At 42.1% G+C, this 16,773-nt stretch overlaps 1 protein-coding gene across 1 annotated transcript in view; it reads left to right on the top strand.

The window, feature by feature from the left end:
• itpk1b (inositol-tetrakisphosphate 1-kinase b) overlaps positions 1–16,401 on the top strand; it is a 30,749-nt gene extending 14,348 nt beyond the window's left edge. Inside the window, exons 5-11 of the mRNA XM_034576034.1 lie at positions 4,172–4,289; positions 10,758–10,856; positions 11,083–11,123; positions 11,403–11,568; positions 12,739–12,806; positions 12,897–13,059; positions 13,967–16,401. Of these exons, the coding sequence (XP_034431925.1) occupies positions 4,172–4,289; positions 10,758–10,856; positions 11,083–11,123; positions 11,403–11,568; positions 12,739–12,806; positions 12,897–13,059; positions 13,967–14,286 (975 nt within the window). The 3' untranslated portion in view covers positions 14,287–16,401. The remainder of the gene's footprint in view (positions 1–4,171; positions 4,290–10,757; positions 10,857–11,082; positions 11,124–11,402; positions 11,569–12,738; positions 12,807–12,896; positions 13,060–13,966) is intronic.
• The last annotated feature ends 372 nt before the right edge of the window (positions 16,402–16,773 follow it).

Below are 16,773 nucleotides of genomic sequence, written 5' to 3'. Positions count from 1 at the left end.
AAGTGAGAAACCTCTCACATGCACAGCAGGTCACAGCTTCAAATGTGGTACAATGAGCACACTTCATAAAAGTGCTGTGGGTATGTGTGCGTCTGTGTATTCATTAATCTGGCAGTGCTATGAATGATGCGAAAGTAATTTTATCTCACCAGCTCGCTCTCTTTTAGTGTCTCTCTTCCTCTCTCTCTCCCCCTCTCTCTCTCCTCCGCTCTGTGTATGACTCAGTGGAGCTGTAATCATGATCAGCGTCACGCAATCCTGTCAACATGTTCCTGACTGCTCAATTAGGAAGGACAAACAGGATGTCAGTGTGGGGCAATCACTTAAACAGCACAACCTGGTCAATATTAACACATAGCTGCATTTGCACACTTTTCTGGTAGACCAGGCCATTTTGAAACAAGTGCACATGCTATTTTTTATTAGTGAAGCACTGTGACAAAAAAAACAATGATTGTGTATGATTATAATAGTGGAGGTTCTTACAAAGGTTTTTCTTTACATTAGTTGGTATAAAAACACCAGCACACATTTCCAGTTCCATGTTTTTCAGTCACGAGTGAGATGTGAAGGGTTGTTATTGGTTCAGCTAAGGAGAATCATAACGTATGATCTGTCCGTCATGTAACAACTAATAATTGGCCTGATCATTTCCAGCAACTCGCAGGTTTCCTCTTTCACACATCAGAGGTGAACTTTGACTGCCACACCCACAGCCTCACCTAAAACAATCACATACACATTTCTGCATAGTTAGAGAAGGTAGGAGACCACTTAATCTGTCACTTTAACACAGCACTTTTTTTATTTTTTATTTAAAAAACATTTCACTTTAAATTTTGTTCTGTTAGCTACTGTAAAGCCCGCAAATTCTCATTTTGAAAATTCTTGGTGATGTAACACACAGAGCAAGGGACAATAGGACGATGGACACAACCTAAAGCTTATCTAGTTTGAAATATAAATTAAGATCATATGGTTGGAATTACTTCCTTAATACACTGCTATGAAGCCAGAAAATGATCAGCTTTTGTAACCAATTCGATTTAAAAAAAAAAAAAAAAAACAATCTACAGATTATTTAAATTAACTTATGGTAAAAATGATGACATTATGAAATGACATTGCAAAAATCTAAACAAAATTGCGGTTTGTACACTACACAATGTGTCTTGTCCCTTTTGATGCCTTTCATTCTAAATGAATCTTCTAAAATACAATTAATAGGAGTGGGAGTGATTCAAAGAGGCATATACATTTTGGCGATGTGTTCATGCTGATCATATTTACATGGCCAATCATTGATACGGGTGTTATCATCCTTCTGTCCAATGTCTAGTCGTGATTATTAATAGAGCTTGTTTTCTTTATCTCTAAGTTCACCTCAAGTTTTCTTAATCAAATCAGATGCAGAGTGATTACACAGTTGCACACACCTTCTTTCCCACTCCCGACCTCCAGCTCTTTTTACAAGATCTCCAGTCACAGCCCTGATAATAACCAAAGCTCTCCTCCCAGTCAGCTTGTGTACAGAACATTTGTAAAGGATGGCAGCCTGTAAAGCAATAACTCCAAGTGCCCAAACCACCTCAGCTGCCTTTGCTCAGGTTTGACAAGGTTGTCATTCTTTTAGCCAATAACAAAAGCCTGTGGTCGTAGGTTGGATCGAATAAGAATTTCTGATATAAAACCTCTGTTTTGTGGCTCAGTCCTGGCTATTTACCTGAACACAGCTGTCATCTGTGATTACATTTCTGTTGGAAATATTAGCATTGGCCCCTTTCTAATATCACATTGCTGTGATCATAAATAACCTTTTGTGTGGTGGAGGGAATAAGCCTTCCTCTCTAAAATGGCTCTATATTTAAAACAAAATGTCAGGCTGGGATGCGCTCTGGTGATTCAGTAACCTGAGGTGTTAGCCATGTGCACAGCAGACCTTGGCCAAATATCATTCAGATTATGATCATTGGTTTAATTATAATGTTTTTTTTTAAAAAGAGTAGTAGTAAGGTGTGAAATTTAAAGAACTAAATAAATGTTATGACCTTAGTATCTTTTGTTATTGTTAGTTACCTGCAAATTGTCTGATATATTAGTTGATTTGATCCTTTCACAGACATACTTGTATCTGTGTTTACGATTGCCGATATTCACCAATATATTTTATATTAAACACTACATAAAAGTTTAGCGTTTTATGAATGTCCTTGACTTTTTATTTATAGTTATTTATAATAAAGTTTATGGTTAAACTGTAAAAATATCCAGCCTCAATTAAATGTCTGTCGTAACTGTTTGATAACTACATCTTTGGAGTCATTTACAATTGTTTTTTTTAAATATAAATATTGGCAGGCATGTTGCCATTATATTTGCCTTGCTGCCAAATGAGTGAAGATTTGTTACACACATAAACTAGATGTCGTGGGCTTATCTGTGATCGACATCTTAGGAGATTCAAACTGATGTGGTGAATCGCATCCGTAGGGTCGAGGTTAGTGTAAGTGCTAAAAATTATTTTCTGCCTCGGATTTGATGCCTGTGGCATCACAGACATGACTTTCAAACAGTGGCCCACATTAGATCCTCCACTGTCTATTTTCTCTGAGAAACCTCTTTTCCCTATGGAAACAGATCTGTCCTGAAAAATGAGCAGGAAATGTGCAGCCGTTACACCCACACCGACATACGCCTGGCTCTCTTAACACCAGCTCTCGTCGTGTGTGTGTCTTTACTGCACTGAGATACAGAAAACAGCTAGTGAACGTTCTTATCAGCAGAGTATGCCTCTCAACTCCTGGAAGATTAGTTTGGATTTATTTTTTTTGGCGACAGAATGTTTGACTTATGTAACAGCTCAACAGGCTTTGATCAGCGTTGTCCGTTAGATCCAATGCAAATCCTGAAGATGGATCCTGCATGTCGAGGCAAAGGCATTTGTTTACATGAGTGTGAACTGGTATCAGTATCAGTCTGTGCGTAACAAGAGTCAGTTCACAAATGGGCATTTTTCCCCCACTGTGTGTGCGTGACATTGCTGCGTGTGTTTCATTTCATGCAACCCAGTGTGACAGGGGAGCTGTGGTGTTTTACAGAGCTGTGATGTGAGCAGGCAGGCTGTTTGTGTAATGTGCGGGCCAGCCAGCTCCACCTGACAGCGTCTGTGAGTCAGTAACAATTGCTCGGAAGGAGCGGTTGGCAGAGAAATCCACGGAGCAGAGATGGAGATGTGGAGAGCGGCTGAGAGGAGGTCGTACAGGGACAGAACGAGCACAGAGGAGAGAAGAGGAGTTATGTAAAATAGGAAACCTCAGGCTGACCCAACAGCCGGCCATGCAGAGATGTAGTGATGTAACCTACACAGATCTGCTGGCATATATCTCATGCTTGCTAGCTCTCTCTCACACATTATCACACGCACGCACGCACGCACACTTATACGTCTATCTTTGTGAGGACACTCGTTGATATAGTGCGTTCCCTCTGCCCTGACATAAACCTTGTGTAAGGTCTATAACTTAAACTGCTCCTTTTAAGGATAAAAGTACACAAATGCACACACACATACAGAGTGAGGTACGTTGACCCTTCACCTCAGTGTTTGTATGTGTAATTTGCTCACTTCAGTTTATTTGTTTAACATTCCGAATCTGTCTGTATATGTTTTTGTGTGTTTTGTGTATCACAGCAGATGGTTTCACATGGTGTGCAGCCTCAATCTGTGGTTTATCTTATCACACTATAGGAATATACTACAGTGTGTTCAGGGGTGCAACTGAGTGTTTATATTACTGATTACTCTGTCAGTTTTATTATTTGATGAGCCGATTGATAAGTCTGAAAAATGTCAAAGAACCAGGAAAATGTTTTCTGATAACGTGTGAAACTATGATTAACACTTGACCCTTGATCGTTGACTATTAATTAATTAATTTGATACAGTTAAAGATTAATTGAACACACAAACTGGCTGTAGTGCTGAAGTAGAGTTTTAATCATTGATCAACAATCGTCAGTTTGAGTATTTGCAGCTACTTGTATCTTTAGGTTGGCGAATGTATCATGACAGAACAAGGCACGGACAAAATTTTGTGCCGTTTTAAAAAAAATATTTGATGTGATCATAAGAACTGTTCCTAAAAGTGCCCATGAAATGTTTGTGTTTCAGGAATATATTGATTCCCACCCTGAGACCATCGTTCTGGACCCCCTCCCAGCCATCCGAACTCTGCTGGACCGCTGCAAGTCCTACCAGCTGATTCACAGGATAGAGAGCTGTATGCAAGGTGAGACATTCAGAATATGTGGTTCGGTCAGACAATGACATATAATATATATATATATATATATATATAAATAAACTCTAGACCAAATCAATCACAGAACACTGACCAATGACCAGTACTGAGCGAATTAAGAGTAGTACACGTCCGAAATGGAGGAAGCTATCGCACCATCCAATTATGTGTTCCGCCTGTTGTGCTGAACTTCTCCACAGAAGAAATGTTACATTGTTTGTCATCAGTACAGTCGCTTGAAAATTAGCAGTTTAAATAACTGTCCTTTATTGCGTAGTCATTATGTCACAAGCGTAGTAGTGCAAATTTATTTTTCAGGGTTATTTTCCAGTGCTTTTGCTGTGAATAGAATCAGTACACAGTGTGTAATGGCTAAAATTAATTAGTGTCTCTCTCTGTTCCTCTGCCAGTCTTCAGAATTATATAAAAGCAGAAGTTATCTAAAATGTTAAATGGAAAAATACAAACAGTAACTCTTAATTCCAAGAAGACGGCCGTCCACCTTACTTAATGTGTCTAATGTTATTAAGAGGAGTTGTGGTAACTGGAGGATCTCTGTTTTTCCTCTTCGCTTCCAGACGGAACACATGGTTAAAATACGACCCTCTCAATTGAATTATGTTACTCCATGCTTCCGAGCCGATGTTTAATTCCTGCCGGCAGAGCGCTGTACTGATATCCTAATTCCTCTGCTTCTTTCCACATGACAAAATGACATCTCTGTCTCCCATTTCCACCTGTGTGAACCCACTATGAACTTGGCTCTGTGCAACTCTCACTGACGGATCAGTATTTGCCTTTAAGTCGATCCAGCGACACGTTCCCCTGTCGCTGAGCACATAAAACTAATCAACAGAGAATGTCTTTTTGGCCGAAGGAAGAGGGATGTAGTGATGACAGGAACACATTCCCTACCCACACACTATAAACACACCTGTGACTCATCCACATTTCCTTTTCCCCCCATACATGGCAGGGAACGTAAACCTTTTAAGTAATACTTCACAGAGCATCCGTGACTCTGCGATGGGCTGCGGTCCAGTGTCAGAGCCATGGATCAGAGGCGTTTCTGCGTGTCGGCAGTGTCAGGGGTTTCTTAAAATAGAACCGCAAGAAGACGTCTTTTTATCCAAACAGACATGATGGCTGTTATGCAACAAAGGGTATAAGCTGTATCGCTCTCTGTCCCTGTGTGTGTGTTTGGTTTGAAGAAGAGGACGTCTCGTTTGCTGCATTTATTGGAAGCGCTTTTTTTCTCCCCCTCCACTCTTCTCCCATTAATGCAAGTGCACTTAGCCCTGCATACCAAACCTCCTTGACAATTGCAGTCAGTTAAGACACAAGCAGAGAGTGTAAGCCATTATAATCCTAGACCATACCAACACGATTATAGGAAAAACACCATGTGACCAAGGACAAATGTACTTTCTCCTGTCAGCGAGTTCAAGAACTGGGTTATGGCGAGAGTAAAGTCGAGGATGAAGTGTGGAAAGTCTACCTTGCTTTCTTAGGCAGGGGCACTTCCTCCTTATCAGCGGAGAGCTCGGAGTCCTGGAGCAGCTGCCAAGGCAACACAGCACTAAAAGGCCACAGAGAGCCTGCCATGCCTCACAGTCTCCATGACTCAGAATAGTACTCAATAGGAGGAAGCACTTGAGGTGTGCTTGGGCTTTCTCTGGAAAATCCAGTGTTGTTTTATCACTGGAGTGCTGTCTCCGTGTCAACCGTCCCGGTCGCAGCACATACGGCTGTTCTGCGCTGAATTGTTTAAATTAATATAAACTCGCGCAAAAAGATTGAGCTCATCTTATTATATGTTTAATATAAAATAATCAGACAAGGGGCACAGGGGCACTAATGGATCAGTGTCACTGAATCATATGCTGCTCTGTTGTCTGACTCGGTTTTGTGTTTACAATGCGGGCCAGAGCAAGGTAACAGTTTGTTACTCAGTGGAATCCGCTGGTTCCTGTGTATACATGACTTTTGATATCTGACGGTTTTTGGAGAGAGAAACAGTCGTCAAGTCAACTCTTCTATAAAAACCAAAGGCCTGTCTCTTTGTCTTAAGCGGAGTCCTCAAGATAAAAGAATTCTCCTAAAAACAAGGACATTCCTCTGGATCAAACTGAAACTTCTTGCAGCATGTGTGTATTAAGTAGGCTGTCTTGAGATAATAATAATCCACAGCAATGGAGCAAGTGTCCTGTTTACGAAAGTGATGAATATTTAATCATAGTTGCAGCATGAGAAAGACGAATGCTGTGAGACATTTTCGGAGCTAAACACTCATCCAGGTCAATGCAGCCAAGAGGATTGTTCAGTTTAGGTAAGAGATTTCCTGCCGGTCAGCTACAACTGTACTTCACCACGACCATTAGATGATGGATATCTCATGAAGGGAGTATGGGATTTACCTTGTGTGAGAAAACAGTCGAATTTGTCCTTTCAAAATAATTGTAATTGGAGTGTAAGCCTGGCTTACACTCATGGCTGGGCAAGGCTGTGTTTGGAGTTCAATTTGAAATATTATATATATATATATAATAAAAGCAGCGTGAGAGGATGCTGGGGTATCTAGGAAACAAGCTCTAAATAGCAACTGGAGAGTCTAAACAGCAAAGTATTATACAAAGCTTCATGTAACTCAGCTTTCTGTTGGGATCTGATCTGAATCTTAGGGGTTATAACAGACCTGTTGAAGAATTTCCTCTTTTTTTTCACCCTCTGGCACATCAGTCATCGCCTAAAAGTGGAGTTAATTTATTTGCATGCATGATTATGATGTAACAGCAGGGACAGATGAGGAGACACGGTAAATTTTGCCATTAGATAAAAGAAGAGGAGGGAAAAACAGCAGTGTTACTGAATAATGACAATTAAAAAGCATCTCATCGTGGAGTCCTGTAAATATCAGCCTCGGCACCGCTGGGTCTGCTGCAAGCACGCAGTGTTTAGACAGAACTAGAGATTGATCCTCCTCACCCTCCCCTCCACCCGGTTATCCGCAAAGCATCAACTACAGCCAAGCATGCACACTATTACAAACTTGGCCACACGTCCTTATCCACCATTCCCGGCCTCTTTATTATAAATCCTTAACTTGGAGCTCGAAATGTTTTCCGTCTGACAAGGTTTAGGTCTTTTGATGGTTTTTGTTTGACAAAATGTAGCGCCATCAGTCTTTGGGAACTCAGTGACGTAATGGGGCTGTTTATCCTGCCAGACTGTTTTCTGAAAGACATTATGCTGCTATTCCCGTCCTGGTAAAATAACATCGGCATTACGAACGTGGTTGCAGCAGAGATGACTGATAGGTAACCCTCCAGGCTTCCCGCTCCCAAAACTGACTGGTTGCAGAGCCAACACTGGAACAAACCCAACTGTACAGGCAAGGTTTACAGAGCACAGACCCAGTATCTGCTTGTGAAAGATGACAGGAGTATTATGTGCATGTCTGTCACGTAACTGCAGAAAATATAAAAATCTGAACCATGCAAGATCACTTTTGGCTTGCCTTGGTGATGCAGATTAATTGCTTCTTAGTAAAAACAAGTGTTCCTATTAGGAAATTAGTTTTGTTTTCAGTGGTCAAAGCACATGTTCAGCTGCAGTGGTAGCACTCCTGCATCATGAGGCGACTTTTTTTCAAGACAACATCACGATGTGGAAAGTTAAAGGATTATTATGTCTAAGGTCTTATTTTCATAAGCACAGTCAAGGTCATTGCTGAATTAGGGAAACATTGAAATACTGTGACATAAAGTCAGACTGTTTATAGATATAGTAAACAGGATGAGCCAGATTATCTAAAACGCTTTACTTAAAGGAAAGAGTGAAAGTGATAACAGAAGAAAAGCTTATGTACAGTTTGATAAGATAAGAGACAAAGTACATTTTATATTGCACATATAACAAATATAAATATATAGTTGTCAGAGGCCAGTAAGGTACAAATTGCAAATGATTGTGCAGTGCACAAATGAAAGCGTTGGGTAATCGTTAATGTAATAGATCAAATAGATTCCCCCTCAGATAAGTATGGCTCACAGTGACTATTATTTAAAAGCAGTATGTTCATTGGAAATCCTCCTTGTTCTGTTTGTTTATTTTCTTTAGTAATTTGGCCACATTCCCAATCTCAGCAGTTAGATGATGGCAATGTAACGTTTTAATAATTTTTCATGAAAAATCCAGGTAATTTTCTCAATTAAATACATTTTTTTACTCTTCTTTTTATAAACATTTTTGTAAAATGCTCATTATAATTTCCAACAGCCTAAAAATCCAAGATACACAAAAGCTATTCAAGTTGTTATCCTACATTCGTAAGAGTGAACCTTTGACGCCATATATATAAAAGTGTATGTATAGTACTATGCTAGTGATATTACTGCCAATAGGAATCATTGCCAAGACTGCATCAATAAGCTGGAGTTATCTTTCAGTGATGCATCTTTTATAACAGATGCAGCCTCTTTTTGCAGATCGTCCTGGTACATACCTGGTTTTCAACTGTTGTGTGTCTACGCACTGTATCTGTGTGTTGTGGGAGCTGTAGAAGTCTGTGGGGCCCCATGCACACCCAGAGTTCAGCACTGTAGTTAATGTAGGCAAATGAGATTCTCCTGACCTCAGCACTAGTGGGGGCAGAGAGCGCCGTCACTGCTGAGGCCCACAGGACACAAAGGCCGGCGTGTTTCTATTGTGTTTTTGTCATTAGTAATTTGCCAGCTCTCGGTTTGGCCCCCACACTGATTTCCTGTGGTGATATCTCCAACCAGCTCCCTTATCACCCCCGCGTACTATTGTAGAGGGGAAATTACAGAAGGCACCACATTGATAAAGATGTGTCCCGAGCCCTGATATGGTGAAGTATGACGGTGCTGCAGGATGTTTGTTGTTTTTCAATCTCATCGTAACTGAGCGACCTGCCGCGACAGGAAGTGACGTCAAAACACAACAGAGTCAAACATGATGTGGGGGAGGAAGGTGAGAGAGGGACGCTGCCTGTTCGTCCTGATTTAATTAGTGTTTGGTTAAGGTTTGACCCAGTTCACTCTGTGCAGTTGTACCTGTTTTGGTGACAAGTGTGCTCAGTCACACCTGTCAGTCATGTATCTGACTCTAATGCCCCTGCTGGTTTGACTTGTCCTCATGACAATGCGTCTTCCTGTATTTCAGGATTTTTGTGTGTGTGTTCTTTGGGAGGAGCAGACAGGCCCGGCAGCTTTCCTCTTTGTTTATTTGAGCACGTCATTTTCTCCTCAGAGCCTCGGGTGGCCTCTGATGTGTTTGTTGCCTAAACCTGTCACAGGGATGGAGTACAAATATAACTTTCATGTTGAGTAAGGTGTGTGTGTGTGTGTGTGTGTGTGTGTGTGTGTGTGTGTGTGTGTGTGTGTGTGTGTGTGTGTGTGTGTGTGTGTGTGTGTGTGTGTGTGTGTGTGTGTGTGTGTGTGTGTGTGTGTGTGTGTGTGTGTGTGTGTGTGTGTGTGACCCATCTGCTCTTCATGTCAAACAGGTCTTCAGTATTGGAGCTCAGACTACAATAGGATATCTAAGTAGCCTGGAAGGAAAGAGCTTCACGTGCTGCTTTTTAAGGAAGAGCTAAAAAAAAAAACCTGTGTATAATGCTTTAGCTATCTGTAAGTCACTATGTATTAACATCAAGTCACTATCCACCATAGCCGTTTATAGCTCAGAGCAATAAATGATCATGAACTACTAAGGGATTTAATGGTGAAAAACCTGAGAATGGATCTTATTACACATTGTAGACGCTGTTGTGCTCATAGCTGGTTGTAGATAATGTACATTGATGGAAGAGATTAGTTGATAAGGAGAAGATTGATAGATTGAACCAAACATGCAAATTGAAGATGTCACGTTTGACTCTGGGTGTTTTTGTTTTAGATTTTTTTACCCACGCTTATGAGGTTATGTTTTCAACTGTGTTTGTTTTTGTGTTTTGTGTTTTGAGTCAGCAGTGTTACACAAAAACTACCATGTAACTTGGTGGAAGGATGCAGTACGAGTAGGGGAAGAACCTATTCAATTTTGATGTCAATTTGTACAAAGGGGCGGATACTGGATGTTTTTTACTCTTTCTTCATCATTGCAAGATTTTGTGACATTTTCATTAATTTCCAAAAGAATATTTAATTAATGTCGATGGAAAAGAAATCTGGTGTATTTAGGAAACTGATATCTATGAGTGAATGAAATTAGGTGCAGCTTGATTGCATTTAAGGGGCTGTTGGGTGGAGGTAATGCTCTACTCAGTGCCATACTCATTTTCATTTCGTATACTAGACAGTAAAATAAGTGCAGCCCTAGTGGAATGTGTGCCACACTTAAACAAGACTCCTACTACTTAACTTTCTTTTTGGAGCTTTATTCTCCATCTCTTAACTTATCATTCCTCCTTTTGTTCTCTACTTCCCTTTTTATTAGATAAGAGGATTTGCTCTCCTCCATTCATGGTCCTGAACTCTGAGTGCAGCCCAGATGTGCTGGAGCAGATCAGGAGACAAGGACTCACATTCCCCTTCAGTGAGTATCACTACCTCATATTATAGATACTGAGGAGTCCTTACAGACTGTTAGGACTCGTATTGTGATGTTAAATGCTAACAATACTGATCATTATTGATACAGCCTTTAACAAAAGGCCTTATCTGGAGATGTTTTTACCCTGTCGTCATTCCATTACTGTTTTACAGTTAGTTTACCTTGTTAAGTCTCTCTTTGTCTCTCCTCGCCTTCATTCCCTCCTCAGTTTGCAAAACACGGGTGGCTCATGGCACCAACTCCCACGAGGTAAGAGGCCACAGGGCATACAGGTCATTCACACCCTCCACAGTTTGCTTTGTGTAAGCAGTAACACTCCTGTCCTGTCACAGGATCGTCATTTAGCTCCAGTTCAAACAACACACATCAGATAAAAGTGCTGAAATCAATACGCTTGTCAGGCTGGACAAACACTCTTCATTCCTCCATATTCACAGCATTGAATTAAGTTAGATTTTAACCAGACTTGTGTGTCAGAGTGGTGTTTTATTTAAATATTTCATTCACTGTGTGTCTTCCTGTGCACAGATGGCCATTATCTTCAGTGAAGAGGACCTGAAGGACGTGAAGCCTCCATGTGTGATCCAGAGTTTCATCAACCACAACGCGGTGCTCTACAAGGTGTTTGTGGTGGGGGACTCCTACACCGTGGTGGAGAGACCTTCGCTGAAGAACTTCCCTGCTGGTCCAGCAGGTGAGGAGACAGGACACAGAGTGGCAGAGGAAGAGACGGGTAGGGAAGTCCAAGGACCGCCTACAGCCGCGCAGACCAGACTGCACAAGTTGCACAGCCTAGTCAAATTACCCAATAAAAGATCTAATAAAACGGCTTTATAGTCCCTGATTGGACCTGTTCACCCTTTTAAGGGGTGCAGCAGAGTGCAACTGATGTTTGCCCTATTGGTTCGTGCTGTAGAAGATAAACACGAGGCGCAGCGTTTTTCTTCGTGCACGGCATGAGCCTTACCCGCGATGTGACTTTGAGTCACTTACAGGGTTGTCCCGTGACACCGATGACTAGTATCTGGCGTGATAAAAGCAGAGGCCCTAATGCAAACTAGTTTCACCATCGGTGCAGTCGTCTACTTTGTGTAGAGAACAGTTGCATTCATTGTGGAATGCTGAGTGGCCCGGCGGAAAAGCTCGGCCCTCGTCAAACACATAAAGCAACATGCCACAGCCTTACATCTGCCCAGAGCTCAGATCATTGTGCTCTGCTGCCTGGAGCTGTACAGTGTGTCTTGTATGTGGAGAGTGGATGAATGAGTGGGGTGTGGCAAAAAGAGAGATGCAGTGGCTCTTGGTTGGAAAGAACTTGAAAATAAAGGTGTGAGAGTTACATTCTGGAAATGACAGACTCCATCTGCCCCACCCTTCATTACCACAACCCTCTGCGAGCCCGAGGGGCATATTTATTTGGACAGTGATGGGATTTACTTGTTCCCTCCGCTCCCCCACCCCTCAGCCGTCCCCATAAGGCTCTCTAATGTTAATCATTACAATGATAACAAAGAACAAAGGGGCCATAAATTAAGCAATCCATCCCGTCACATTTATCACTGCTTCAAAGAACCCCCCCCCCTCCTCGTGTGACGCCAACAGCCTTCATGCTGCTTTGTTCTCAGGTGATAGAATTATGACTGAAAGGTTCAAAGGTCCAGAGACTTCTCCCCAGGTTGCTTCAAGTTTCGGTTTCTTTACACTCTGTGTCACAATCAGTAAATAAATATGTTGATTCAGGTCTGATTGCCTTGTAACCTACTGAGCTTTGCTGCCACCTAGTGCCTCAGATGGGAAATATCATGGGCATGTGACGCTGCTCTAAATTTCTGCTTAACTTTTTTTCCCTCTCTTTCCTCTTCAGACAGGAAAGCCATTTTCTTCAACAGCCACAATGTTTCCAAGCCGGAGTCGTCCTCAGACTTGAACTCAGTACGTTTTAAAATATCACTGACTGGAACCCAATGTGATCTCCAAGGGGTTTTGTTACCGATATACTTAAATATTGTTTCCTGTTCTCAGAGAGAGAACGTCGAGGGGGTTTCTCAGCCACCCAGTGATGACGTCATCAGAGAGCTGTCCAGGTCCTTGCGGGAGGCGCTGGGCGTGTCCCTCTTCGGCATCGACGTCATCATCAACAACCAGACCGGCCAACACGCCGTCATTGACATCAATGCATTCCCTGGTAGGTGCAGCCTCTCTTCCACAGAGCCGGTTTGTATTCGGTGAAGTCAACTTGCTCACGTTATCTGCACATTAAGCTCCAGTTGTGACTGAGGTGTCTTCCTGTGGTGACCTGCTTCTCACAGTGTTGCCGTCTGAAGTGGAAGTGATGTCAGTTTTTCCTTTTGTGCAGCCAGTTGTGTTGAAATAAATCCATCTCCTTTGTGATCCTGACCCAGTTACTCCATCAGCTCAAAACATGCCCCGGGTTTGTGTTAACATCAAAGACTGTAAATAAAGATAGAAAGTCTCTCCACAACAGATATGAAGCAGAAATATCCCAGATACAAACGCTGCCATCTTGCCCTGATGATTATTTGGAATCAAAGTCTGCACAGTTGCAATTAGGGGATGGAGTGTGGAGGTCCTCTGATTCAAGATGGCGGATACGCGACCAAAGTCCTTTTGTCAGGGTTTGGATTTAAATTTAGAAATGATATTCAGGTGAAGTTCAGTCACATTGGCTGGGCTATTCACTTTTTTTTAGTTTTTACACTGCATGTACCTGTAATCAGGGAAAACATGGGGCTCGAGTCAGGATCAGACTCGGTTAGTTTTCTCTCTGGCTTGTTGGGACTTGAACAGAAAATTAAAGCCTGAGCCAAAACCTCACAGTCTACCAGTCACAAGTCTCAGCTGTAAGTCCTGACATTTCACCCTATTTGAAAGCATCAAATGAGAAATTAAAACCAAACTTATTGGGTAAGTGGGTTAATGAGCACTTCAATAAACAAGATCCACCTAAAATGACAGAAACCACCTTTGAGAAATGTAACACGTACTTTGATTTTTTAGTTTGGGCCATGTTCCCTCCTCTAACATGTAGGAGGCAGGATTTATGAACCATGTGTTTATGTATGTGTTTCCAGGTTATGAGGGCGTCCCAGAGTTTTTTACTCACCTCCTGAACCACATCAGCAGCGTGCTCCAGAGCCACAACCCTGACTTCGCTCCCGCCAGCGAGCAACCCAAGGGCCTGCCGGTGAGCACCACGGTACCCAACGCCGTCCCGCCCGCCCAGGGCTGCTGCAGCATGCTGGGTAAAGACGCCGGCGGCAGCCCCTGGATCGTGGAGGGCGACGGGGGCCTGAAGGGCCCGCGTCAGAGACTGGGCTGCAACTCGGCGATGTCCCCCAACTTCCAGCAGCACTGTGTCTCCACGATAGCTACCAAGGCTTCCTCTCAGTGACTGATCCCCCGCCCCCCCCGCTCCGTTTGACCCCTGAACAAAAAAAAAACGGATGACAATGGTGACAATAATAATGAATAATAATCATAATAATTATGATGTTAATGATGATGATAATGATGATAATATATCTAATCAAACAAACCTTTTCCTATATAGTTATTGAAAACGATGGTGATTGGCTGTAAACCTTTTTTCTCTCTGCCTTTTTGTATTTTGCGTTTTGTCTAATGAGACTTAACAGTACTGTAATGTGAACTTTTGGGAACTTTTTTCGCCTAATCGCTGATTTTATGTTTCTCTCTTGTGTGAGTTCTCTGTAACGAAAGGGTCCAGATGAGGTAGCTAATGGGAAAATGGCCGATTCAGGATGTGCCACTAAATGTGCAATGTATGACCCCTCGTATCTCACGTGCACACACAGGTACGCTAACACTGCGACAGACCGTGCCAGTGATGTGTGTGTTTGTATTCTGGTCAATACCACTGACTCGTCTGCACAGAGTGAGGGTGAGGAGAGGTGACTGGGCATTTGAACACTACAGATCCCGGGCTGCTGCTATGTGACTGTGGCCAAGCGACGTCAGGGGACACGATGAGTGTGAATATGAATGACATGGCAGTTTGGGGTTTTGTTAGACATTAACAAACAGGTAAGCTGTTTACTTTTCATAGTGCCATCAAATTGAATTCAAGTGTTCAAGCAAACTTTCAGAAAAACATCAATTTCAAAGGTTAGAAAAGACAAAAAAACTGAATCTCCATCGCCGCCTGACCAAGTTCTGTTGTCTTTTTTTTTTTTAATGATTGTCATTGCATTTATGGCTCATTGAGTTTTACTGTACGTCAGGTCGCACGTTAGTCGCTCCTGTGCCGAAAGACGAGGATCACATTCCTTTTTTTGTTGTGTTTTGTGGATGTTTTCAGAGAATTCCGTGATTTCTTCCAAATTCCAGAGGGATCTTGTGAGATCTCTCACATCGCTTCATGGTTTTGTCGTCTCCTTAACTAGACTGTCAGCGTGTCGTCAGTGCTTTTACCTGTAAAGTGAGTAAAAACTACTCACCTGAGGCTCACTGACCTATCAACAGACCTGCTGTCGAATCAATTACTCCAGTAAAGTAAAATGTGTTGAAATCAGGTCTTATCATTCTCAAGAGGAGTTTCTTCAGCTGTATTGTCTCAGTTTTAATCCCACTCTAACCGCACTTATTACAAAATGCAGTCCTCCCTCAGTTCATCTGGTTCATTTGCTTCAAGCGTTCTACTCCGACGTGTCTTCTGGTCCAGCTGCTGTACTCATATTGTCGCATATTAAAAATCATTAGGAGGGGATGTGGTGGGAGGAGGTCCAGCTCTTGTTCCCAGTGTTCACTGTGAGATTTTTTTACTTCAATTTTGTTAATATCTTTGTCCTTACATCTACTAAGAGCAACTTTATTTTATTGAGATTTTATGGGGAAAAAAATGTTTTATATAAATTAAATGAAAGCATGTGATGTTTTTGAACAAACAGTGGCCATTTACTAGGATAGTAAAATGCTGGATGTGGTTGTCGTGAAGGGATGGAGGAGCTCGTGTTTGCCGGCGCCGTGTCCCTCTAGCATCTAGTGGGAACAAGCGTCAACCCTTCAGTGCTGATGCAGATTACTGCGTCCCCCCCCTGAGCCTGCTTCTTCTTCTCTTGTCCCAGAGAGCTCATCCTCGCTGATTTTATTCCCGCTCCCATCGGTATCCGAGAGAAATGTCGTAAATAATAAGTGTCACTGCAGCCATCTCACCAGCTCCTCTCTGGGACAAAAGAATACCGGTGACATCCTGGAGGTAGTTTAGGCATCATCTCGTGAGACAACCCGCTTAGTATCTGGTTTGAATCCCCCTCCCACAGTGTGAGTGTGGATGTTGAGGTATTGTAACAGGTTCAGGGGAAAGTTTCGCATTCCGTTCCGCCCCGTCATCTAGGTGTGTCCTCACCTACAACTAAGGGGCAAAGGTGCGGATGCGTTCCTGCTCAGATCAGAAAAGGCTGATTATCTGTGTACATCACTATACTCTGTCCTATCTTGTGTTCCTAAATGTGCTTCTAACTGGGAAATAAATCGTAGTAATGGTTAATCCGAACCTTGATTATTTCCACACCACGGACGTGTCATCCTTCTCCAGATTTCCACCTGAATGTTTACTTCTTGGGTGTCTTGTACAGTACGTGTATATATGCCTAGGCTTACATCCGTACAGTATGTTGTTTTGTATCAGTTCTGTAATTGAGAGGAATCCACAATTTTGTGACCTTTTTTTAATTAAATGGCCAAAACAACAGGGCAAAATAAACATATGAAACCTCATCTGGCTGTTTCCTTCAGCTCTGTTCTTAGTAACTTGTGAGGAAATGTTGTGTCCAGTGTTATTTCTGAGTGAAACCACATTTCATTGATATTTTCCATTTATATTAAGTTGCTTTGGTTCTTAGTTATAAATTGTATATTA

This window comes from Hippoglossus hippoglossus, chromosome 22 (assembly GCF_009819705.1).
Source record: "Hippoglossus hippoglossus isolate fHipHip1 chromosome 22, fHipHip1.pri, whole genome shotgun sequence".
In the NCBI taxonomy this organism is placed as follows: Eukaryota; Metazoa; Chordata; class Actinopteri; order Pleuronectiformes; family Pleuronectidae; genus Hippoglossus; species Hippoglossus hippoglossus.
Note: the sequence above shows the minus strand (reverse complement) of the source record. Positions and strands in the feature narration are given on the sequence as shown.